General features: G+C 44.7%; 1 protein-coding gene across 1 annotated transcript in view; it reads left to right on the top strand.

Moving 5' to 3' along the window:
- Positions 1-26,894, top strand: part of LOC137535246 (alpha-2-macroglobulin-like) — a 151,568-nt gene that overhangs the window by 18,704 nt on the left and 105,970 nt on the right. The window contains exons 6-9 of the mRNA XM_068257060.1: positions 6,701-6,854; positions 6,946-7,030; positions 13,469-13,595; positions 25,158-25,272. Of these exons, the coding sequence (XP_068113161.1) occupies positions 6,701-6,854; positions 6,946-7,030; positions 13,469-13,595; positions 25,158-25,272 (481 nt within the window). The remainder of the gene's footprint in view (positions 1-6,700; positions 6,855-6,945; positions 7,031-13,468; positions 13,596-25,157; positions 25,273-26,894) is intronic.

A 26,894-nucleotide genomic window follows, 5' to 3' on the forward strand; every position in this document is an offset into this window, starting at 1 on the left:
TTACAGCGCTGCAATCAGCAGCAGCGCTGTACTGGGGACAGCCGTGTGACACGGCTGTCCTCTCCTAAGCCACAGAGGTGATCGGCTGTCATAGGCTGAAGCCTATGACAGCTGATCACAGAGATTGGCCGGCGGGGGGAGGGAGGGAGGGGGGTGTACAAGGGGGAAAAAACACACACGTTTGTATTAAAAAAACAAACAAATAAACACATACAGCTAAACAAACAAACACTGGGGGGGGGGGCAATCAGACCCCACCAACAGAGAACTCTGTTGGTGGGGAGAAAAGGGGGGGAATCACTTGTGTGCTGTGTCATGTGGCCCTGCAGCTTAGCCTTAAAGCTGCAGTGGCCAATTTAATGAAAATGTGCCTGGTCTTTAGGGGGGTTTAACACTGCCGTCCTCAAGAGGTTAAAGGATACCCGAAGTGACCTGTGACATAATGAGATAGACATGTGTATGTACAGTGCCTAGCACACAAATAACTATGCTGTGTTCCTTTTTTTCTTTTTCTGCCTGAAAGAGTTAAATATCAGGTATGCAAGTGGCTGACTCAGTCCTGACTCAGCCAGGAAGTGACTACAGTGTGACCATCACTGATAAGAAATTCCAACTATAAAACACTTTCCTAGCAGAAAAATGGCTTCTGAGAGCAAGAAAGAGGTAAAAAGGGGGAATTTCTTATCAGTGAGGGTCACACTGTAGTCACTTCCTGTCTGAGTCAGGACTGAGTCAGCCACTTGCATACCTGATATTTAACTCTTTGAGGCAGAGAGAAAAAAAGAAACACAGCATAGTTATGTGTGCTAGGCACTGTACATACACATGTCTATCTCATTATGTCACATCAGGTATCCTTTAAGGCCTCTTTTCCACAGACTGTTGAACTGTGTGCTCAGCGAGCAATTTCCAGGCTGCAGTGACCAGTTACCAGGCAGCAGCAAGCAGTTGTGAGAGTTTGAGAGGCATTTCACTGCCTATCAACAGTCCATGGAAAAGAGGCCTAACTTTGCTTGAAAATGTATTCTTGGAGGCCCCTTTTCCATGAGCAGTTTATTAGGCAGTGAAAAGCCTCTCAAACTCTCACAACTGCTTGCAGCTGCCTGACAACTATTTGCTGCTTCCTGGTAACTGCTTGCTGCGCATACAGTTCAACTGCCTGTGGAAATGAGCACTACATTAGCTCAGCTCAGCTCCTAGGGCTTTTTTGTATGGGCAGTTGATAGGCAGAGAAATGCCTCTCAAACTATCACAACCGCTTGCTGCTGCCTGTCAATTGTTTGCTGCTGGCTGGTAGCTGCTCACTGCTGCCTGGTAACTGCTTGCTGAGCACAAAGCTCAACAGGGTATGTTGGCAGTGGAAACAAAGTTTTCTAAAAAAAAAAAAAAAAAAAAAACATCACCTTGTGGTTTTTGAGAAAATCTATTTTAAAATTATAGTTTTTATAAAATGTGGTTAAATGACAGACGAGTGAATTAGTTGTGTAAATTTACATATATAAACAGAAAGAGCAGTGAATGTCATGCCGGAGTATCCAGGTGGTCAGTATGCAGTGCATAATGACATTTAACCGCATTTTAAAAATGTTTTTCCTATTGTAACATTAAAATCAACTTCAAAATAAACTGAGAAGCATATGGATTATTCCTTTTATAATAATACCAGTTGCCTGAATTTCCTGCTCATCCTGTGTCTCTAATACTTTAAGCCACAGCCCCTGAACAAGCATGCAGATCAGGTGCTCTGACTGAAGTCAGACTGGATTAGCTGCATGCTTGTTTCAGGTGTGTGATTCAGCCACTACTGCATCCAAAGAGTTCAGCAGGACTACCAGGCAACTGGTGTTGTTTAAAATGAAACACCTCATCTTCCTCAGCTTCCGCACGGAACTGTGACATATCTTCCTCCTCCTGCTCTAATTCTGGCACCCCACTTAACACTCAGTCAGCAGCCACCAAAGTGCCATCACCCCAGGGCTCAGCAGTGTGTACATTTTTTTGTGTGTCTGCCTCAGATGAGAGCAATGCCATCTGTACTCTCTGCCACTGAAAATTGAGCCGTGGAAAGACCAAGACCCGCGTAGGGACAACTGCCTTATGAAGGCACATGATAAAAAAGCACAAACTGCAATGGGATGGCCACCTGAGGAAAAGCAGCGCACAAAAGCAAAGCCACACACCGCAGTGGAAAATACCATCACGCAATTATTTCTCAAAAAAGGCGATACCTAAACTGTACCGTGATGTTGAAAGGCAAGTGGTGTCATCTCTGGCATACAGCGTTGGGTCAAGGGTCCATCTGACCACGGATGCCTGGTCTGCAAAGCACAGTCAGGCCTGCCCGAAGACTAAATCAGTCCCCACACACAGCATCTCTGCCTGCACGCCGTGTGACTGCCTGCCCCAAGACTAAGTCGGTCCCCACACAGCATCTCTGCCTGCAGGCTGAGGCGGCTTGACTGCCTTCTCCGCCACCTCCAACAGGGTCCAGGACTCCAGGTGGATTCCTGAATTTGTAAGGCCGCTGCTAGCAGCGACCGCTACCAAAAAGAATAATAATTTTTCTGGTGCGTGTACATGCCTGCCTAATTTGCAGCCACATGGCTGCACTGTGGCTGCAACAACAAAACAAAAGGCATGTACATGTGTCAATTCCCCTTCGTGATCGTTACCTTGCCGTGGTGAAGGGGCTTGCGTATCACAATGAAGCAATGACCTATATGAGTGTGTTGGAATGCACACCCAAGATAATAAGGTTGTTGTTTCATTGTGGACAGACCAAATTCGATCAGCTGGACAGTCTCTGTTGTTCTGTCATTGAGCTACCTCAGCCCGACCATATGGGCTTGAAAACCGGCATTGCTTGCACTCTCCCCATGGTGCGCACCAGTCCAGCACGGCCATCACTACACAAACATCTGTTTGGGGTGCGTTACACAATGAGTTTGGTCTGTCAGTGTGAAGCAGTACACTAAATACACTACCTAATCGATGTATACACACGCAAGATGTTTTAAAGCACTTTATGCCTCCAATTTAGCAATGCAAATCTGCTTTGCGTCAAATCCGTAATTTTCCCCGGGGACTTTTGGCGTGTATCCCACTCCGCCATGCACCCCTCCAGGTGTTAGACCCCTTGAAACATCTTTTCCATCACTTTTGTGGCCAGAATTAGTGTTTGAAGTTTTGAAAGTTCGTCTGCCCCTTGAAGTGTATTGCGTTCGCATGGTTTGCACGAACGCAAACTTTTGCAGAAGTTGACATTCGAGGTTAGCAAACTTAAAATCGGAGCTTCGAGCCATCTCAACTGAGGGTTATGCTTATAATCTGACCCGGTCCCGACCCGGACATAAACTGCCACTTGCATACCTGATATTTAACACTTTCAGGCAGAGAAAGAACAAAGAAACACAGCCTAGTTATTTGCATGCTTGGCAGTGTACATACACATGTCTATCTCATCATGTCACATGTCACCACGGTTGTCCTTTAAGGTGAATTCAGTAAAGTTACTCTTAAATTGTACTGTTACTGTAAAGGTAGCCATACATCAGGCGACTTGAATGTTCCCCTCTCGCCCAGTGCAAGTGATACATTACCTGTCCAAAGCCTCCGCTGGCTTCCGTTGCCTAGTAAGGGCGCATGTGTGATGTCAGACATCCCCCACACGGCCACGTTATTAGGCAACCACGTGGTGTGCGTATATGGAGAACGGAGAAAGCCTGGAGCCAGCAACGGACAAGCGGAAGCTTTTGACAGGTAATGTATCACTTGCACTGGACACCGCGGGGAGAATTGACATTAGGGGGGACAGCAACGGAGATTTTGTCACATTTTTCGCTCGTCCCACCTTTGCATCGAGCAAGTCAGCCCTACATTCTGCAGCATGTACGATAGACTAATGCGGCTGAAATTGGTGGCATTGTCGATTGGGCATGCACTTGGAGGCACAGATTTTCATTCGATTATAATACTCAAATGAGATGGTTGATCAACTGCCAACATTAGGGGGATAGTGTCGGGTTGGCGAGGCAGCCGGATGCGGCGTCCATTTCAGCATTGATCAGGAATCGGCCTGCGGTGTATGAGCAGCCAACAGATCTCTCTCTAATCAGATATGAGATGTATGGCTACCTTAAAGCGGACCCAAACCAAACATTTTTTGAATTCAAAATATTTTGTTGCACCACTCTGACACGTACAAACATAAATAAACACTCCTTCAAGCCTATGAGCATTTCAGTCCATGCTTTGCACCCTTCTCTTTCCATAACTAGGGTTATACAGGGGGCAGCCATTAGCAATTCCACCTTCGCCGGACACCATCTACTCCACCAGTTTGACGGATTCTGTCCCGGCAATATGAAAGGAAGGGAGGGGTTCCTCCAATAAATGTAAAATATTTTATATTTGTCATCATGCAGCTGAAAAAAGGTTGCTATTTATTATTATAAATTAGAAAATAGATTTTATTTCTGAAATCTTGTATTTTTAATTTGGGTCCATTGTAAGTGTAGTAAAAAAGTACAAACAGTACGAGCTGATTGCACTACAACAAAAGCAGTCTTGTTTTATTCCTATTTTCTTAGTGGGTGTGTGTACACAGGGCAGGAGTTGCATGACCTCTTTTTCACTAACCTTTTAGCTGTCCTTACTATACCCAGGGCCGGATTTGGACTTCCCAGTGCCCTAGGCCCAATACCACCAACCGCTCCCCCCCCCCCCCCCCCCCCCCCTCACACACTCAGGGTGCATACACACATCAGACCATAGTCTTTGGAAAATGAAAGATCACAGAACAATTTTACCCCCTTCCATGTAGTATGAGAGCCATACCTACACAGTCTATTCTATTGAGCTGAACTCCCCATCAGATAGAAATCTTACCCCCTCCCATGTAGTATGAGAGCCACACCTACACAGTCTATTCTATTGAGCTGAACTCCCCATCAGATAGAAATCTTTGCAAGATGCTGCACACACAGATGCTGTACACATTCAAAAGATCAGTATCTGCAAAAGATCTGTTCCTGCAAAATGCATTCATAGTCTATGATATCTGCAGATCCTCATACACACTTTGTTTAACAGACAGATCAGATCCACCAGGATGGATTTTCAGATCTGCAGATGATTGTCTGATCTGCAGATGAATGTCAGTTAAACAAGGTGTGTATGATGATCTGCAGATCTCATAGATTATGAATGCAATTTGCAGGAACGGATCATTGACAGGAACAGATCTTTTGCAGATACTGATCTGTTGCATAGGTACAGCGGTCTTTGTGTGCAGCATCTTGCAAAGATTTTTTTCTGATGGGGAGTTCAGCTCCATAGAAAAGACTGTGAAGGTATGGCTCTCATACTACATGAAGGGTGGTAAGATTGGTTTGTGATCTTTCATTTTCCAAAGACTATAGTCTGATGTGTGTATGAGCCTTAACGACCACTTGTTTGCAGGAGGAAATGCCTGTTTTAGTGACTCGTGTATACCTCTGAAAAATGATGAATGATTGTTTTTCCTGTCAGAGCAGTGAGTCCCTAATGCCTGGTACGCACCAGATAGATGGGTTGAATCGATTTTCCGATCACTTATACAAAGTCGATTAGAAAAATGATCAGAAATCAGATTAGACCTGTCAGAAATAATCAATTCGAACCCATCTATCTGATGGCAAATTGCATGGTGTGTACCAGGCATGAAGTAGCAGAGCGGCATTCATCTCCCTCTCTGCTCTTCTGTAATCACAGATCTGTTGCATTTATTTTATAGTATTTATTGTACTGATTCTTTCACGGGTGTTTTTGTTTACTGTTTGCCAATACGGTACAAATATATATTTTTTTAAATTTTTAGTATATGTTATTACTTTTGGTATACAAAACAGAATGTAACAATACAAACGTATACAACAGTACATTTGCAATTATAATTATAGAGAAGTTGTCTACCTCATACTACTGCCGACTACTGCTGTCTTTAAAATGAGCCAGCAAGGGGTTAAGATTTAGCTTAGAAGGGGCTACCATAAATCTCTCTAAGGAAAACAAAAACAAAAAACAAACCTTATCTTTCTGTGGAAGATTTACAATCCAGGGGGAGAAAGGAGAAGGAATGGCTCAAGTCATTAACAGAGTCTGACCAGCAATACATTGTTTAGCCCAGCTTGAGTTGTAAAGTGGAAATAATTCTGTTAAAATGTTTACCTTACTGGATCAGAAATTGTCTACAACAAGAGTCACAGACTGCAACAAGCAGTGAGCACATTGTGATCCATGTTTCTCTCACCCCTGGCAATAAACTGAAGCTTGTATGTTAAGGGGATAGCACTGTCTCATCGCACACCAAGAAGTAAGGAAAATACACGGAGCTCTGGAATTCTGACTGTGTGTGCAGCAAAGCAGGGCGGCTTCGGAGCAGGAGAAATGATTTATTTTGACATGCAGCGTCTTATCTCTCTCAGGTCCTGCCGCCCTTTTATCATTCTGATTTTTAGCACCCTAGGCCGTGGCCTTTGTGGCCTTTGCAGAAATCAGGGCCTGGCTATAACTGGCCTTGACTCTGTAGGTTTACTAAAGCAGTTCAATTACTCTTGGCCAGGATTGCAGATCATTTACTATATGTTCTCCAGTGTTCTCTAATGTTTTCATTATTGGAGAACCTTACTAAATCAGGTCCATGTCCATGTCTACTTTCTAGGATCCAGGAAAAAATCGGATTGGTCAGTGGCTGAATGCAAATCTCAAACAGGGAATGGCCGAGTTTTCTCTTCCTCTCTCCTCAGAGCCACCTCAAGGAGAATACTCCATCCGGGTGAAAGACACAGTCCACACCTTCACCGTGGAGGAATATGGTAGGGGTTCAGATTTATTGGTGTTCCAAGGTCTCTAATCACTCTGGTTTTCATGCATCATCTCTAATCTCGAACAATTTTGTCACTACAGTTCTTCCAAAGTTTGAAGTTACTCTTCAGCTCCCCAAGTTTGTTTTGTTTAACATTGACCAGTTTCCAGTTCAAGTATGCGGCAGGTGAGTGTGAACTTGAATTAATGTGGACATGGACTATACCAGACCCTGCTTACTTTAAATGTGTCACAGTAATTATAAGAAAGAAGATTTGTATATCACATTATGCCCCCTTCAAGCTGTGAAGTTTAATTTCCAGAAACATTCAGATCTTAAGTATAAGAGTTTTTTAAAAAAAAAAAAATTGTGCAGGAAAAGTTATAAGTAGAAGAGGATGTAGAGATGTTGGTACCATGAGCCCCACAATAGCACAATAATGCATCACTATGAAGTCTCACATCCCCCTTAGTAATGTAAAAAAATATGTTAAAAGCTAATTTTATGGTATTTTCGTCAAACATAAAGCTAAGATATTTGTGGTGAACTTTTGATGTGAGGCTCTGACCCACGTTCTAATAATTCTGCATGTCATTTCACTGTGCTTACAATTCTATGGGCCTGTTCACATGTCTACATTATAAAGAATCAGGGATGCCTGGTCCACCAGACCGACTAGGCGGTTGCCTGGGGCGTGGTGCAGGGGGGCGGGGTGTGCCCTCCCACCACCTCGCTAGATTGTAGGACCCCCCCCCCCCAGGTGGTGAACTGGCTTGCTGCTTCTAATAGACACCACGCCGGTTCACCCCCCCCCCCACACACACACACAGCCCACAACTTACCTCAACCTGCAGGGCTATGGGAAGATGGCATCTGAAGCCCTGCACTGGAGATTATTTGTGTCTCTAATACAGGGCTTCAGGCACCATCTTCCCATATCCCTGCTCTGCCTGTGTCAGTGTGGGAGCTTCGTAGCCGATGGCTGCAAGAAGATGATCGGGGGCTGTGCACTGGAAGAGAAGTCTCCTGCAGGTGAGCAAATGCTTTTTTTTTTTACAGGTGCACATTATTTTCTGGTGAAACGCTGCCCACATTACAATTATTTTCTAGTGAAACGTTGCTGCATTATGATTATTTTCTGGTGACAAAATTGCTGCATTCAGATTATTTTCTGGTGAAAGATTGCTGCATTATGATTATGTTCTGGTGAAACATTGCAGCATTATGATTTTTTGGTGAAACGCTGCCCACATTACAATTATATTCTGGTGAAACATTCTGCATGACGATTATTTTCTGGTGAAGCACTGCCCACATTTTGAATATTTGCTGGTGAAACATTGCCGCATTATATATATTTTCTGGTGAAACATTGCCGCATTATGATTATTTTCTAATGAAGCACTACCCACATTACGATTATTTTCTGGTGAAACAATGCTGCACTACAATTATTTTCTGGTGTAACATTGCTGCATTACAATTATTTTCTGGTGAAACATTGCTGCATTATGATTATTTTCTGGTTAATACTGGTACAATATTCATACAGTGGGATGCAAACAATTGGGCAACCTTGTTAATTGTCATGATTTTCCTTTATAAATCATTGGCTGTTACAATAATAAATGTCAGTTAAATATATCATATAGGAGACACAAATTTATTGGATTTACAGAAAGTGCGCAATAATTGTTTAAATAAAATTAGGCATGTGCATACATTTGGGCACATTATTGATTCCAAAATTGTCATTTTATTGATTCCAAACCTTTAAAACTAATTATTGGAACTCAAATTGGCTTGGTAAGCTCAGTGACTCCTGATCTACATACACAGGTGAATTCAATTATGAGAAAGAGTATTTAGGGGGTCAATTGTAAGTTTCCCTCTACTTTTAATTTTCTCTGAAGAGCAGCAACATGGGGGTCTCAAAACAACTTTAAAATTACCTGAAGACAAAGATCATGGTTTAGAGGATGGATACAGAAATCTCTATCAGAGATTTCAGCTGTCTGTTTCCACAGTTAGGAACATATTGAGGAAAGACCACAGGCTCAGTTCAAATTAAGGCTTAAAGTGGCTGACCAAGAAAAATCTCTGACTGTTCTCACCATTCCTCGCTTCTGTCTATCCGAGTCAACCCACAGACCAGCACCAAAGACCTACACCATCATCTTTCTGCAGATGGAGTCACTGTGCATCGTTCAACCATTCAGCACACTTTACATAAGGAGATGCTGTATGTGATAGTGATGCAGAGGAAGCCTTTTCTCCGCCCACAGCACAAACAGAGCCGCTTGAGGTATGCTAAAGCACATTTGGACAAGCCAGCTTCATTTTGGCATAAGGTGCTGTGGACTGATAAAACTAAAATTGAGTTATTTAGGCATAACAAGGGGCTTTATGCATGGAGGAAAAACAACACAGCATTTCAAGAAAAATACCTGCTACCTACAGTAAAATATGGTGGTGGTTCCATCATGCTGTGGGGCTGTGTGGCCAGGGACTGGGAATCTTGTCAAAGTTGAGGGATGCATGGATTTCACTCAGTATCAGCAGATTCTGGAGACCAATGTCCAGGAATCAGCTGGGCTCGATCTTTCAACAAGACAACAGCCCTAAACACTGCTCAAAATCCACTAAGGCATTCATGCAGAGGAACGAGTACAACGTTCTGGAATGGCCATCTCAGTCCCCAGACCTGAATATAATTGAAAATCTTTGGTGTGAGTTAGAGAGAGCTGTCCATGCTCAGAAGCCATCAAACCTGAATGAACTAGAGATTTTTTGTAAAGAGGAATGGTCCAAAATACCTTCAACCAGAATCCAGACTCTCATTGGAACCTACAGGAAGTGTTTAGAGGCTGTAATTTCTGCAAAAGGTGGATATACTGAATATTGATTTAATTTCTTTGTTGTGGTGCCCAAATTTATGCACCTGCCTAATTTTGTTTAAACAATTATTGCACACTTTCTGTAAATCCAATAAACTTAATTTCACTTCTCAAATATCACTGCGTGTGTCTCCTATATGATATATTTAACTGACATTTTTTATCGTAACAATTAACGATTTATACAGGAAAATCATGACGATTAACAAGGTTGCTCAAACTTTCACATCCCACTCTATATTCAATGTGACTGAACACAATGGGGTTGATTCACTATCACTATAGCTCCCCTTACTGCACGCTTACGTGCCTTGTCAGAGGTAACATGCCTTATCAGAGTTAATGTGCCTTATCAGAGTTACCGTGCCTTATCAGAGTAGCATAGCGAGCGCTACAGACGCATGCCTGCTAATTGGCAATGGCGAGAGCTCCACTTGTCCTGCCCTGAGCCCCTGCGGGTGCAATCACTTTAAAGGACATTATGCCTGCACATTGATTGCCCAATAGGCTGCCTGTCACTTGATAGGAAACTTGACAGGAAGCCTATTGGGCCAATCAAAGTGCGGGGATAATGTCCTTTAAAGTGATTGGACCAGAAGGGGCTCAGGGCAGCACGAGTGGAGCTCTCATCATTGGCAATTATCAGGCATAAGTTCATACTGCTCGCTATGCTACTCTGATAAGGCATGCCAACTCGGATAAGGCACGCTAACTGTGATAAGACATGTTAACCCTGACAAGGCATGTTAACTCTAATAAGGCCTGTTAAGCGTGCAGTAAGGGGAGCTGTAGTGATAGTGAATGAACCCAATTATTTATTTTTGGTCACACCGGCTGTCAGTTGAGCTCTCTCGTCATCCTTCTAATTAATGTAATTCATTGGTGAGCTTCTGAGAGGAACTGACGACGAGGTAAGTATGTAATATTCATTTGCACGTACATCATGTGTTTATTTCATATAATTTTACACGGTTCAGGTTCCCTTTAAGCATTTTCCAATTGAAAAAGTACCTTGGTGAAAAAGGTACTATTACAATTATTTTGAGCATTTTCTTGCTTGCTGGTGGCATTTTATGAGACGGGCCCAGATGCAATTCACATTTTCTCCTGAGTTTTCTCCTAGGTGATAGTTTCAAAACTTGTAAATAAAATGCCTTTTAAGTCGGCAGCAAGAAAAAAAAATACTCAAAATTATTTGGATAGTAGTTTTATATGACTTTTTGGTACTTTTTCAATTGGAAAATGCTGGAAAAAAAAAAGAATTAAATGAGGGCCGCTGGTTTTTCTTTTTGACCTTGCATGCAATGGCTCTAATTCAATTCACTTTTTCACTTACATTTTCCAAATCAGGTAATTTTTGGCACCATCTCTTCATCTGCACATGCACTGTGCTGAATTTGGGCGTCACCATAAGTCGTAATGTTAATTATGGCTATAACGGTTCTCACTGTGTAATTCAGGTACCGGCAATAGCTGGATCCCGAATTGTGTGCACAAAAAGGAAGAAATTAGGCAATCGTTACGGCAATATCTTTTTTTTTTTAATTTAATTTATTTTTTATATATATTCCCCTGAAATTACCTACAGCAGGGAAAAATGTATTCTGGCTTCTTCCTGCACCCAAACGATACGTGGCCTTTTCACCAGTAGACACATATGCAGTTAACTTTTTCTCCTGAAAATCCTACGAGATAATTTTTCATTTTCTATTTAGAATAACTTTTCCGCACTCTGCAATTGAAGAGTACCAAAAAATGTGGAAGAGTACTACCAAGGCTATTCTACGTATTTTCTTACTTGCTGGTAATTTAAAAGGCATTTTATTGGGATGTTTGAAAATATCACTCAGGAGAAAACTCAAGCCAAAAAAAGTTAATTGCATGTGCGTCGGAGTAAAAATTTCTCCTAGGTAATATTTTCATATCTTATCAGTAAATGCCTTTTATGCCACCAGCAAGCAAGAAAATACAGTAAAATCCCCGGTATCCAGAACTCGTTATCGTTAACCAGAAGTCTCAAGCAACCAGAGTCCTGGCCTTTCAGGAGGCATAAATCTACTTTTACACCTCTTTATACAGTAATAGACCTCTGTCACATTAAGTTAAGTCTGTCCTTTAGGAACTGTTCTGCATGTTAGTAAGAAACTTCTCAAATCCGACATAATAGCGGCAGCTTAGCGTGGGTTTCTAGAGCTGCACTACAGTTAAGAAAAGTGCAAATTCATTCCTAAACTGCTGCAGATTAACCCCCTTGGCGGTATGAAAAATACCGCCAGGGGGCAGCGCAGCAGTTTTTTTTAAAAAAAAATTTTAAATCATGTAGCGAGCCCAGGGCTCGCTACATGATAGCCGCTGCTCAGCGGCATCCCCCCAGCCCCGCCGATCGCCTCCGGCGATAGGCGATCAGGAAATCCCGTTCAAAGAACGACGGGGCGGGATGACGTCACCGACGTCAGCGACGTCGGGACGTCATTGGGAGACCAGATCCACCCCTTGGCGCTGCCTGGCACTGATTGGCCAGGCAGCGCAGGGGTCTGTGGGGGGGGCCGCGCGCTGCACCGGATAGCGGCGATCGGGCGCGCGGCGGCGGCGATCGGGGTGCTGGCGCAGCTAGCAAAGTGCTAGCTGCGTCAAGCAAAAAAAAATTATTTAAATCGGCCCAGCAGGGCCTGAGCGGCACCCTCCGGCGGCTTACCCCGTGTCACACACGGGGTTACCGCTAAGGAGGTTAAGAAGTGCTTCATAGCAGTTCTCCAGATAGTGCAGCAGTGCAGGCTAGACATGATTTGTGAAGTGCTCCTCCCCTCCCTGCTGCCAGGTGTCCTGTGAAGCTGTTCTGTGCTTAACCCTTCCAGTGCTGGGCATTGATGCAATACAGCAGATGTATTGGTTACCTTGGCAACAGCTATTTCCCTCACACACTGCACTGTCTGAGAGACCTTCCCAACTCCATCTATTCCTCACAGTTTAAGAATGAAATTGAACTATTTAGTGATTTCTTAAGATGTCTGAGACAGTTCTGCATGGATTTCTAAAAAACTACCAATATTTTGTCTCAGACACTCTTGATAAATGTCCCCCACAGGGTTTTGTTTGTTTTCAATAGCATTTCTTGAACAGCAGTTGCAAAGTCTAACTGACAAAATAGTGTGCAAGTGAGTAGGGAGGCTGCCTGGTATCTTACTATTTTGGCAGTTAAACTGCTGTTCAGGAAATGCTGTTGAAAACAAAGAAAACCCTGAGACTCTACCATGAGGAGATGGACTGGCCCAAAACCTGTCGGTTCTGTCAGATTTTAACTGCCTACTTTTTCATGATACTGGTCCATTAATAGAGAGTTTATAGTAAGTGAACAGTGTGGGTAAAGTTTTTTTTTAACTGGGCCTTTTTTTTTAAACTTGACTCTCAAGCAACCAGAAACCACACCAATCCGGCATCAGCCGATCCCCTTTGGTGCTAGATAAAGGGGGTTTTACTGTACTCAGAATAATTTTGGCAATACCTTTGCAATTACTTTTGGTACTTATTAATCGCAGAGTGCTGAAAATTTGTCTTAAAAAAAAAGCTATAAAATTATCTCCTTGGAGTAAAGCTAGGAGAAAAGCAAAAAATGTATAAGGACTAACATCTCTTTCCATGGACTTGTCCTAATAATGAATTTTGTTTTAATAGTGTCCCAATAAAGTGTAGCTTTCATTAATATGCTTTCAATCAAATGTTCTTTTAGATACACTTATGGGAAGCCAGTTCAAGGCAACTATACAGTCAGTGTGTGTCGAAGACCTAGAAATACTTGGAGTAGGAGACGTCTGGAAAAGGACATTGCAGAAGTCTGTGCCAAATTCACAGGAGAGGTGAGATCAACATTTTGGCAATTACATTAAAGCGGGCCCAAAGCAAACATTTTTTTTATTAAAAATATTTAATTGCACCACTCTGACACATACAAAGATAAATCAACACTCCTTTAAGCCTATGAGCATTTCAGTGCATGCTTTTCACCCTTCTCTTTTCATAACTAGGGTTATACAGGTGGCAGCCATTACTTCTGAGCTTAGTAGGAGGTTTTAGATCATGGGTGTGTTTGTCATCAGCTACCCTCCCTCACAGGGGCGTCGTCTATGTGAAATCTCACACAAGCTGAGATTACCTCCCCTGTGACATCATCAGTAGCAGCCTGTATTTTGTTATTTATCTTCTCCACCAGTCTGCCGGATTCTGTCCCGGCAACATGAAAGGAAGGGAGGGATTCCTCTAATAAATGTAAAATATTTTATAATTGTCATCATGCATCTGAAAAAAAGGCTGCTATTTATTATTGTAAGTTAGAAAATAGATTTTATTTCTGAAATCTTGTATTTTTCATTTGGGTCCACTTTAATGGTTGGATAAATTGGTACTGAACTGAGGAGCCAGTCAGGCTGGTCCAGGAGCTCCAAGGCAACTGTAAATAAAACTTGTCACAAGTTTGCATTTGTAATTTATCCCCATTCTAAAACTGATGTAAAAGAGAGCTTTTACTAGCTTTTTTTCCCTGGTATTAAAGACAAAAAAGACAAAGACAAACACTTATATAGCGCTTTTCTCCTGGCGGACTCAAAGCGCCAGAGCTGCAGCCACTAGGACGCGCTCTATAGGCAGTAGCAGTGTTAGGGAGACTTGCCTTGCCTAAGGTCTCCTGCTGCATAGGTGCTGGCTTACTGAACAAGCTGAGCCGAGTGCATTGTTTTTACAAGTTTGTCTCCTGCTTCGCTAGAAGGAATAAGGAGATCTGTTGTACTGCTTCTAATTGTGCTTGTATTTGAACCCTCCCCCGGTTTCATGTACAACTCACTAAAATGTGATTACAAGCAGATAAGCACAACAAATCAAGGTGACCAGATAGGACACTTATTTATGAACATGGTAAATACCCTCCCTCCCAGCCCTCCACCCCGCCACACACACGCATACCCCTAACCACACAGGCACATAGCTGTGCTTGACTTAAAGTGTCTTGTAAGACTTTTTAATTCTTGCCCATGTTGCTTTGACCTTTCTTAGCAGACTTAGCCAGTTAGGGCAGCATGGTGGCATAGTAGGGTGGCACGGTGGCTTAGTGAACAGCACTCTTACCTTGCAGCCCTGGGTCCCTGGGTTCGATTCCCAGCTAGGGCATTATCTGCAAGGAGTTTGTCTCTCTGGGTTCCTCCAGGTACTCCAGTTTCCTTTCCAAATCCTAGAAACATATAGATAAGTTAATTGGCTGACCCCTAAATTGGCCCTAGATTACGATGGATTGACATACTATATGACTATAGTAGGGATTAAATGGTGAGCCCTTCTAACGGACAGTAAAGGACAAGACTATATATGTACATTGTAAAAGCCCCACCACAAAAGATGCCAGTGCTATATAAATACTAAATATTAATAACCGTAAGTTCCTGCCTCTCCCCAACCAGGAGACTCTGGTGACTGCAACTGAACTGTAGCTCATTGTGAAAAAAAAGGATTCATTTCTTACTAATCTTATCCTTTTAGCACTCTGGGGTCTGATAATTAACCCAAGCAACCTCCAATTGCAATGCTGAAAAAAGCTGCATAGTAGCTCTCAGCAGAATTCAAAGCTAGCAGGGTGAGCTGTCATTAGGCTCACCCTACGCTCAACATACCGGGTGGCGAATACATACATACTCACCTCAGCAGACCTGACAAGTAGTTAAAACATTATTTAAAACAGCATAAATTGTCCTAAAAAGTTGTTGTAAAGTCACTTTTAAAAAAGCTATTCAAAAGCAATTTTTCAGCACCAATGCAAAGGATAGAGGTGCAAAGAGATGGCACACAAGTTCGACAATCAGGTGGACTATAGAACAGCAAGAAACAAGCTTAAAGGGACACTTAAGTCAAAAAAAAAATGAGTTTTACTCACCTGGGGCTTCCAATAGCCCCCGGCAGCTGTCCGGTGCCCTCGCCGTCTCCCTCCGATCCTCCTGGCCCCGCTGGCAGCCACTTCCTGTTTCAGGGACAGGAGCTGACAGGCTGGGGATGCGAGTGATTCTTCGCGTTCCTGGCCACAATAGCGCCATCTATGCTGCCATAGCATATATCATATACCATATAGCAGCATAGTGGGTGCTAATGTGTCTGGGAACGCGAAGAATCACTCGCGTCCCCAGCCTGTCAGCTCCTGTCACCAAAACAGGAAGTGGCTGCCGGCGGGGCCAGGAGGATCGGAGGGAGACGGCGAGGGCACCGGGCAGCTGCAGGGGGCTATTGGAAGCCCTAGGTGAGTAAAACTCATTGTTTTTTTTGTTTGACTTAAGTGTCCCTTTAACTTTGAACTGAGAGCCACCAGAAAGGTACACACTGAGAGCATGAGATGAGACACAACCTTTGCTCAAATGACCCATGAGCTTTTTGGATAGGGCTCAAAGCTGCCACTAACTATAAGGCCCCCCAACATGCAATACCTAGCGTGGAACTTGCAAAGAATCTCAGTAATTTCTTCTGCATATTCAAGAACCAGACGACACCAGCAGGTCTTTTGGTGTTATCCGACCCCCTCACTCCCCCTCGGCCACTGAGGCTAATGTCCCAGGTCTGAGCTCACCCCCTCCAGCTGTGTCTGAGGCCAATGTTATGTGCCACCTGTCAAGGTTGAACACCAGGAATGCCTCTGGCCCTGACAGCGTATCACAAACCTGCCTGAAAATCTTTTCATAGCAGCTTGCTGCCATCCTCACATCCATCTACATCAGATCCCTTCAGGAGGGCAAAGTTTACATGGGCTTCAAGAGGTCCACCATCATCCTTGTCCATGAAAGCAGGGAGTCTCTGACCTTAACATCTATAAGCCCATGGCCCTTACATCTGTCATCATGAAGACCTTTGAAGAAGTGGTCCTGTCCCATCTGAAGCACTCTACTCTGCCCCTACTGAACCCCTTCCAGCTTGCGCACAGAGCAAACAGGTCTACCAATGATGCCATTAACATCTGCCTGGAGATCATCTGCAACCGCCAGGATAAATCAGACTCAAACGCTAGGATCCTACTACTTCAGCCTGGCCTTTAATACCATCTGCCCTTGCATACTACAGAACAATCTTGCAACACTTGAGGTCCATCTCAGCCTATGCCTATGGATCACTGACTTCCAATCCAACAGGTCCCAAGTTGTCAGGCTGGGTGACATCTCCTCTCAACCAAGGTTTACCAACATTGGTCTTGAACTCACTTCATACCCTCCCCCTTCAGATTCCCCCTCCCCCCCCCCTCCCTCAGGCCATAGCCAAAAGCATGTGTTACTGACAGACAGTCTAGTGAAACATTGCTGTAATGCACCATACTGTTGTTTGTTGTTTTTATCATGTTTTTGTTTTATTTTTATCTAATTTATTTCTCATTCATCTTTTACTCTACTCTGATCTGAGCTACACATTTACCTAAAATCAATTCCCGGGCACGACCCAGTCGTGCTTGGCCAATAAAAATGATTTTGATTCTGGAGTGAAATTGCTCCGAAAATAATTCAGGACCCACAATTGCAATTGATCTAAATCGCAATCAGTCCTGTGAGTTCACCTGCATGCGTTTTCATCAGCATAGTGCTTTTTGGGATTGCCAGCTATCCCAAAGCGCAGCTGAAATCATTCTAGCCTGTCCCAGGACTTACACAGTGGCTGTCCTTTCGGAAGCTGGTTTTCATGATCTATATATCATGTGACTATTATACATTCAATGCTGGGAGAAAGAGGGCAGAGTAAACAATGTGTACTGGGGCCCATGGCTCTGTAGCCATACCACTGCTCTGCTGTACTATAGTTGAACATACTTAGGTCCCTGGTGTGCATTGGGAATAATTAAGGTTTCAGCAGGGTTCGACATAGATTACTTGATAACAAATGTAGACCTCAGTGGTGCTCATCCAATATTCGGGTATCCGAACCACCCAGATAATCCAAACGTTTTCCACTATCCGAACTTTGGATTGGATTCCAGATATCTGTGTAAGTCCGAATAGCACTATCCGAGTAAAGTCGGATTTCCATGTGAAAATCCAAAATCCGGGTGGATAGTTAATTAGGATATCCGAGCAGAGGCCTTCAATGGCTAAAATCCCTTTTGGATTCATGCAGTCCGAGAGAGAAGAGAGAAGAGAGAGAGAGAGAAGAGAGAGAGAAGCATTTTAAAGGCCACGTTTTGGAAGCATTTTAAAGGCCACTTCCGGTTTTCTATCCGGATATCCGAATCTGACTGGATATCCCGGATATTGGGTTTGGATATCCGATTCTACTCGGTTACCCAAAAGTTCGGATTCGGATATCCGATTCGGATCCGGATATCTGGGTATCCGGATCCGAATTCAATTCGGATTTTGAAAAGGGTATCCGAGCAGCACTGGCCTGGATTAATTAAAACTGAGATATTTAGAAAAAGTTGCAATATCAGTTCTGAGTAGACGGGTTCTTTCATAATAAGTGTCATCCACTGTAAGATCTGCAGCATTATGATATCTGCCAATTAAAGTGGACCTTTTATGGAATATAACTCAATTAATAAAATTGCTTATTTTTTTACAATATTGATTTATACATTATCTAGTAACTGTTGGCTTACTGCATAATATTTCCTCTCCCTGATTCACATTCTGAAATGTATCACTAGTAGTGTTGGGCGAACAGTGTTCGCCACTGTTCGGGTTCTGCAGAACATCACCCTGTTCGGGTGATGTTCGAGTTCGGCCGAACACCTGACGGTGCTCGGCCAAACCGTTCGGCCACATGGCCGAACTAAGAGCGCATGGCCGAACGTTCCCCGAACGTTCGGCTAGCGCTGTGATTGGCCGAACGGGTCACGTGGTTCGGACCCGAACGCGCTCTGATTGGCCGAACGGTCACGTGGTTCGGGTAAATAAATACCCGAACCACGTCATATCTCCGCCATTTGTCTGTGGGTTTAGCTTTGGGTAGGCAGGCAGGGTAGTTCGCGCTCCAGCCACGCTAGCCAGGGTCCCCCCTGTCATTGTGTCACTGCTGGGAACAGTAGTACACCGCTTGCTCAGCCACACTATATAGCATTCTGTTTACTGCCACTCTGTGTACCTCGCTCAGCCACACTATATAGCATTCTGTTTACTGCCACTCTGTGTCTGCTGGGAATAGTAGTACACCGCTTGCTCAGCCACACTATATAGCATTCTGTTTACTGCCACTCTGTGTACCTCGCTCAGCCACACTATATAGCATTCTGTTTACTGCCACTCTGTGTCTGCTGGGAATAGTGGTACACCGCTCGCTCAGCCACACTATATAGCATTCTGTTCACTGTTCTGTGTCTGTTTGGAATAGTGGTACACCGCTCGCTCAGCCACACTATATAGCATTCTGTTTACTGTTCTGTGTCTGCTGGGAATAGTGGTACACCGCTCGCTCAGCCACACTATATAGCATTCTGTTTACTGTTCTGTGTCTGCTGGGAATAGTGGTACACCGCTCGCTCAGCCACACTATATAGCATTCTGTTTACTGTTCTGTGTCTGCTGGGAACAGTAGTACACCGCTCGCTCAGCCAGAGTATATAGCATTGTGTTTACTGCCACTCTGTGTACACCGCTCAGCCAGACTATATACCATTGTTTACTGACACTCTGTGTACACCGCTCAGCCAGACTATATACCATTGTTTACTGACACTCTGTGTACACCGCTCAGCCAGACTATATACCATTGTTTACTGCCACTCTGATTCTGCTGGGAACAGTAGTACACCGCTCGCTCAGCCAGACTATATAGCATTGTGTTTACTGCCACTCTGTGTACACCGCTCAGCCAGACTATATACCATTGTTTACTGACACTCTGTGTACACCGCTCAGCCAGACTATATACCATTGTTTACTGAAACTCTGTGTACACCGCTCAGCCAGACTATATACCATTGTTTACTGCCACTCTGATTCTGCTGGGAACAGTAGTACACCGCTCGCTCAGCCAGACTATATACCATTGTTTACTGACACTATATAGCAGACTATATAGCATTGTGTGTACACCGCTCAGCCAGACTATATACCATTGTTTACTGACACTCTGTGTACACCGCTCAGCCAGACTATATACCATTGTTTACTGCCACTCTGATTCTGCTGGGAACAGTAGTACACCGCTCGCTCAGCCAGACTATATACCATTGTTTACTGACACTCTGTGTACACCGCTCAGCCAGACTATATACCATTGTTTACTGCCACTCTGATTCTGCTGGGAACAGTAGTACACCGCTCGCTCAGCCAGACTATATAGCATTGTGTTTACTGCCACTCTGTGTACACCGCTCAGCCACACTATATAGCATTGCGTACTCTGCCAGTCAGTGTGTATATTGCTGGGATCAGTAATACTCCACTCACCGTCAACCACTATATGAGCTCAACATGAGTTCCCCAGAGACCTCCGCTGTGAGCAGCACTCCCAACAACAGCAACAGCCAACGCCCCACGCAAGCTATAACATCCACCCCAGCAGCCAGTGGTCAGCAGCAGCCCTCCCCGGAGGAGAACGTTGTGTCCATCAGTCCGTCGCCAGAGCGATTAATGAGGGCTGCCATTGAGGAGATGATGGGGCCTGATGTGGAGGAGGAGGTCTGGCTCAGGCCAGCATCCCAAGTTAATGTTGAGGACGATGAGGGGTCTGTGTCTGGGGATGTTGGGGTGGCAGAGGTGGTGGGTGGGTCAGACTCAGGAGAAGAGTTGTATGATGAGGATGATGATCGGGACCATCTGTATGTGCCTCAGAGTCCGACCCCGGAAAACATGTTGTATCGTGTGTTTAGGTACTAAAATCTGCGTTCCCTCCCAGTAGTGTTGGGCGAACAGTGTTTGCCACTGTTTGGGTTCTGCAGAACATCACCCTGTTCGGGGTGACTATATAGCAGACTATATAGCATTGTGTTTAATGCCACTCTGTGTACACGGCTCAGCCACACTATATAGCATTGTGTTTACTTCCACTCTGTGTCTGCTGGGAACAGTAGTACACCGCTCACCCGCCACTGTATAGCATTGTGCTCTGTGTCACTGCTGACAATAGTGGTACACCGCTCACCCACCACTGTATAGCATTTCTGTACTGCCACTGTACTGCTGCCAGTCAGCGTGTACTTTAAGGATAAGTGAAATGAGGAAGAAATCCGGTGAAAGAGGGAGGGGCAAGGGAAGAGGTGTTTCCCCTGACGGTTCACGTACAGGCCACAGGGGAGCACCCAAGAAAACCCACTCAATACTGCCCATGTTGTCCAGGACAACAACCCTCACAGATCCAAAAGAACAGGACCAGATAATTACTTGGATGACCTCTCAAGCGTCCAGCAGTGGGTTAAGCAGCACCAGCACATCACGCACGAGGTCCGAGTCCTCAGCCAGTTAAAGTCTGGGCTTTCTTTGAAGACTGCACTGAGGATGTTACCATGGCGATTTGCAAGGTGTGCAAGACCCGCCTGAGCAGGGGGAAAAGTATTAACAACCTCTCCACCACCAGCATGAGCCGCCACATTCTATCCAAACATCCCACTCTGTGGGCAAACGCGGCAGGACAGGGTACCACCAGCAACACTGCCTCCCTTTGGTTCACCAGACTCACCACCAGACCCGCCTCAGCAGCAGCAGTAGCCCAGCCATTGCGTGGTTCACAACATTCACAAACATCAGACGATGCTGACACTGTCACTTTCCGGACTAGTGCTCTTGAGGTCTCCCAGTGTTCATCAAACACAACAACCAACAGCCCTTCGGTGTGCAGCGCTACGGTTGAGTTGTCTGTCTCTGAGATGTTTGAGCACAAGAGGAAATTGCCAGCAAATGACCCCCGGGCCGTGGCAGTAACAGCCAGCCAGCATAGCCAAGCTTCTGGCCTGCGAAATGCTGCCATATCGAGTGGTGGAGACAAACAGCTTCAAGGGCATGATGTCAGTGGCCATCCCACGTTACGTGGTTCCCAGCCGCTACCACTTTGCGCGCTCTGCAGTGCCTGAGTTGCATGAGCACGTGGTCAGCTAAATAACCCGAAGCTTGAAGAATGCCGTTGCCTGCAAGGTTCACCTCACCACTGACACCTGGACGAGTGCGTTCGGCCAGGGTCGATACATCTCCCTTACCGCGCACTGGGTGAACCTTGTGGAGCCTGGCAGCGATTCCTCACCTGCTACGGCGCGGGTGTTGCCCACGCCGCAAACAGCTGGATAACAACAGCAGCACCTACCTCTCTGACTCCTTCTCCTCCAACGCATCTCAAAGCTGTACCTCATCCGGAAATGCTAACCCAGCACCAGCAGCAGTAGGATCGTGGAAGCAGTGCAGCACAGCTGTTGGCATGCGTCAGCAAGCGTTGCTGAAGCTGATCTGCCTTGGGGATAAGCAGCACACAGGGGAGGAAATTTGGAGGGGAATAAAGGAACAGACGGATTTGTGGCTGGCACCGCTGGACCTGAAACCGGGCATGAAGCTAGACACCTGGCACGAACTGGCAATGTACGCAATAGAGGTGCTGGCTTGCCCGGCAGCCAGCGTTATGTCGGAACGCTGTTTCAGTGCTGCCGGAGGCATCATCACAGATCGGCGTATCCGCCTCTCCACAGAAAATGCAGACCGTCTGACTCAAATTAAAATGAATCAATCCTGGATTGGAAACGACTACGCAACACTCCTGGACCCCAACCAAGTAACATGACCGATGAACATCTGGGATGGTTTAGCGTTTCCGGTCCCTGTTTATTGAACCTCTCATCTGTATTACATTTATGACTGCATGGCGGCAAAAAGCATTGCTGCTATATCCGCACGCTTTTTGTCCTCATGCAAGGCCTGGGTTGTTGTGTCTCACAAAGCGTGGCCTTCTCCTCCTGCGCCTCCTCCTGTTCCATCACGTGTGCTGCTGCTGCTGCTGCTGGGTTACCGTTGCCGGTCCCTGTTTATGGAACCTCTTATCTTTATTACATTTATGACTACATGGCGGTACAAAGCATGCTATCCGCACGCTTTTTGTCCTCATGCAAGGCCTGGGTTGTTGTGTCTCACAAAGCGTGGCCTTCTCCTCCTGCGCCTCCTCCTGTTCCATCACGTGTGCTGCTGCTGCTGCTGCTGCTGCTGGGTTACCGTTGCCGGTCCCTGTTTATGGAACCTCTTATCTTTATTACATTTATGACTACATGGCGGTACAAAGCATGCTATCCGCACGCTTTTTGTCCTCATGCAAGGCCTGGGTTGTTGTGTCTCACAAAGCGTGGCCTTCTCCTCCTGCGCCTCCTCCTGTTCCATCACGTGTGCTGCTGCTGCTGCTGCTGCTGCTGGGTTACCGTTGCCGGTCCCTGTTTATGGAACCTCTTATCTTTATTACATTTATGACTACATGGCGGTACAAAGCATGCTATCCGCACGCTTTTTGTCCTCATGCAAGGCCTGGGTTGTTGTGTCTCACAAAGCGTGGCCTTCTCCTCCTGCGCCTCCTCCTGTTCCATCACGTGTGCTGCTGCTGCTGCTGGGTTAGCGTTGCCGCGTGGTCCCTGTTTATTGAACCTCTTATCTTTATTACATTTATGACTACATGGCGGTACAAAGCATGCTATCCGCACGCTTTTTGTCCTCATGCAAGGCCTGGGTTGTTGTGTCTCACAAAGCGTGGCCTTCTCCTCCTGCGCCTCCTCCTGTTCCATCACGTGTGCTGCTGCTGGGTTAGCGTTGCCGCGTGGTCCCTGTTTATTGAACCACTTATCTTTATTACATTTATGACTGCATGGTGGTACAAAGCATGCTATCCGCACGCTTCTTGTCCTCATGCAAGGCCTGGGTTGTTGTGTCTCAAAGCGTGGCCTTCTCCTCCTGCGCCACCCTCCTCCTGTTCCATCACGTGTGCTGCTGCTGGGTTAGCATTACCGGTCCCTTTTCCTGGAACCTCTTATATGTATTACATTTATGACTGCATGCCGACAAAAAGCATGTTACCTGTGCAAAGAAAACAGACATTTCCCGCATTTAAAAGACAGTTTTCCCTTTGAAACTTTAAAATCGATTTTCTCAAAAACTATAAGCTCTTTTTGCTAAATTTTTTTTCCTCTTGTACCCACTCCCAAGGTGCACATACCCTGTAAATTTGGGGTATGTAGCATGTAAGGAGGCTTTACAAACCACAAAAGTTCGGGTCCCCATTGACTTCCATTATGTTCGGAGTTCGGGTCGAACACCCGAACATCGCGGCCATGTTCGGCCTGTTCGGCCCGAACCCGAACATCTAGATGTTCGCCCAACACTAATCACTAGTGGTGGCATTTTTACTGCCAACAAGTGCATTACAGTGGAATGTTTGTTTACTCTATTTGAGAATAGGTTGTGATCTCCTGTTTCTGCTCTATCCTTCCTGGGAGAGCTTCAATGCCAATGCACTCCTCCAAGCAGGTTCACCACCCTTGCTCCCCAACGTGACTCAATTGTATGTAGAAGTAGGCAATCCACAGGCTGGAACTTGCATTCTTGTTTATCGGCAATGGCTATCATTCATAAAGCATTTCCGCATGTGGAAATGCTTAAAACAGCTGACTTTACCGACCACTCAGCATAAGCAACATTCATAAAGGCTCTTTCCGCATGCAAAAATGACACTACCGAGCAGAGTGATAAATCACCGCCTTGTGCGGTGATTATCGGAACAAATGTAGCAAAATGTTCATTCATGAAGATCACCGCAAGCGGTGTGAGGTCGGGAAGTTCCGCTCCCTCTGATGTGGCGATACCAATGCAAGTGAATGGAGACACACAGACCTCCCAGGCAGCTGCAGCAGAGCGGAACACGGAGAAATGTATCAACTCGGCAGCTTCCGTGTCTCCGCAGCCTACTGCCTGCCTAGTTTGGGGAATCTCTGCACTGCTTCCGCACATGGATACTTTTTTATGAATGCCCACCCAGAAGTCTAAAAATCCGCCAGCGGTGTTTTCCCGCACAGATTCTTTTTACCGACAGCCTGTTCATGAATGATAGCCAATGTCTGCACATTACATGTTTCGGGTGTCACCTGTTGAAGGGCGATGTCTGAAACATGTAGTGTGAAGACATTGCCAATAAACGAGAACACAAGTTCCAGACTGTGGAGTGCCTCCTTCTACATACAAAGGTTTGTTTACTGTCTCTTTTGAAGCCAACAGTAATAACAGATCGTCTCCCAGAATTTTTCGGGAGGAAAATTTAGCATAGTAAATAGCCTAGGCTAAACATAACGTGGGGGCGGAGCTAGTACATACCAATAGACTGCAATATGTAGGTAAAGGCAGTGTTAAAGATGCTGAAACATGGATATTTAATGTAAAAGTGGACATCCCGAATAATCAACTGCATTCTGCTACATGTCACTGGAGCTCCAGTTTAATAACTTTGTTTTTCCTCGTCAGTTGGATAAGTCAGGATGTCATACAATAGATGTAGAGGCTGAAAACTTTACACTGAGCAGTAAGAAATTTGAGAAGGAGCTACGAGGAACAGCCTCCGTAACGGAGGAGGGGACAGGTAACTTTTACTGAACTATTGAACTTTGTATAGAATTTGTAGTAGATAATAAACACTTCTAATCTTCAGAACTTTTGTAACCTATACATCAATTTTATTTATGTTTAATATTAAAGGAATACTTTAAAACAACTGTTTTATTTTTTTAATGCTGTATGTTAGGGCACACATTACCACAAGTATTAGGAGCAATTTCCTTCCTCACACAGCTTTGCCTCTCTGTAAAATCCTCTGTCAGTTTTAGATATAAAAGTGTCTGGCTCTGCAGGGCTAGACCATGTTCCTGCACAGGGGGGTTGCTATGAACTCCTCAGTGTATAGTTTAATGATCACCTGCTGAAAGAATCCTATTCAGATGGTGGTAAGGGGCTAAAGCCTTATCTACACCATACAATTTTTTTGTGCGATTTGTTTCGATTCATCAATTCGATTCACTCTGACATGTCCAATCGGGATTCGATTCAATCGGTAGTGTGATTGGTTTGCCATTGTTTTGCAATGACATTTGACCACACTATCGAATTTAATCAAATCGAATCCTGATCGGACATGTTGGATGGAATCAAATCGATTTATCAAATTGAATCGCACAGAAAATTGCATGGTGTAGATGGAGTTTAAAGATTCCAGCAATGTGTGTTTATTATCTTTGCTTCTCTGACTGATAAAAGATCATAATAATGCCTTTGTAAACAGCATCTCTCCCTCTCAGCATGGCACCACATAGCAGCCTGCAAAGTAGATGCAGCCTGGAGTGAAAACTCACAAGTAAGCCAGTCAGTCATGAATAGTGTATACACATCTCCCTGCTAGTTACATTACAGAAATATTACAGCACATCTAGTTACCTGTTACCTCCTCAGATCGGCCTCTTCATGTCTCATGCATGCTGCAATACAGGAAAGTAGATTTGTGAGCTGTGTGAGGAATGAAGCATGATTTTTAAGCAGGGAGAGAGAACTGGGTGAATAAATAAAATGCCCCTAGCACTAGGGGTAATGTGTACCTTAATATAGTGTATCAAAATAAGGAAAACACTAGTGGTGATGTATACCTTAATATAGCGTATTAAAAGAAAGTTGTTTTAATTGATAGTGTTCCTTAGATTGCTCCGTTGAAAGTAGAATTTGCACCTGATCAGACTGCTCCATTGTTGATTTGCCTTGGATCACATGATCCTCCGACTTGTTGGATAATCTGCTTATTGAACTGGCAAAGGGCTCATGTACAACCTCTAAAGGCTCACTAGAGTGTGCTTCACAGTGAAAATTGATGTTTTCCACATCTATACTTGGTGACCCCTTGCTACCTACTGGGAACCTCCAATTATTGGTCTTTATAAAATTAAATAGTGAGGACATTGGCCACAATTCACTAACAAACTTGTCACAAAACATTAATCCACATTAAAAAAGTTAACTCACTAATGAACCTGCCCTTATTAATGTTTTGTTATACGTTTTCTCAGTGACATTGTTATCGTATCACCTCTTACATGTAGTAGATAGGGAGGGGTGGGGCACACACAGGCAGCATGCAGCTCTGTCCCTCCTGCCACCTCTTCTGCCAGAAAGTGTACAGTCAGCCTGCAGGAGGATCCTGTGTATGGCAGCCAGCAAAGT

This window comes from Hyperolius riggenbachi, chromosome 10 (genome assembly GCF_040937935.1).
Source record: "Hyperolius riggenbachi isolate aHypRig1 chromosome 10, aHypRig1.pri, whole genome shotgun sequence".
NCBI lineage: Eukaryota > Metazoa > Chordata > Amphibia > Anura > Hyperoliidae > Hyperolius > Hyperolius riggenbachi.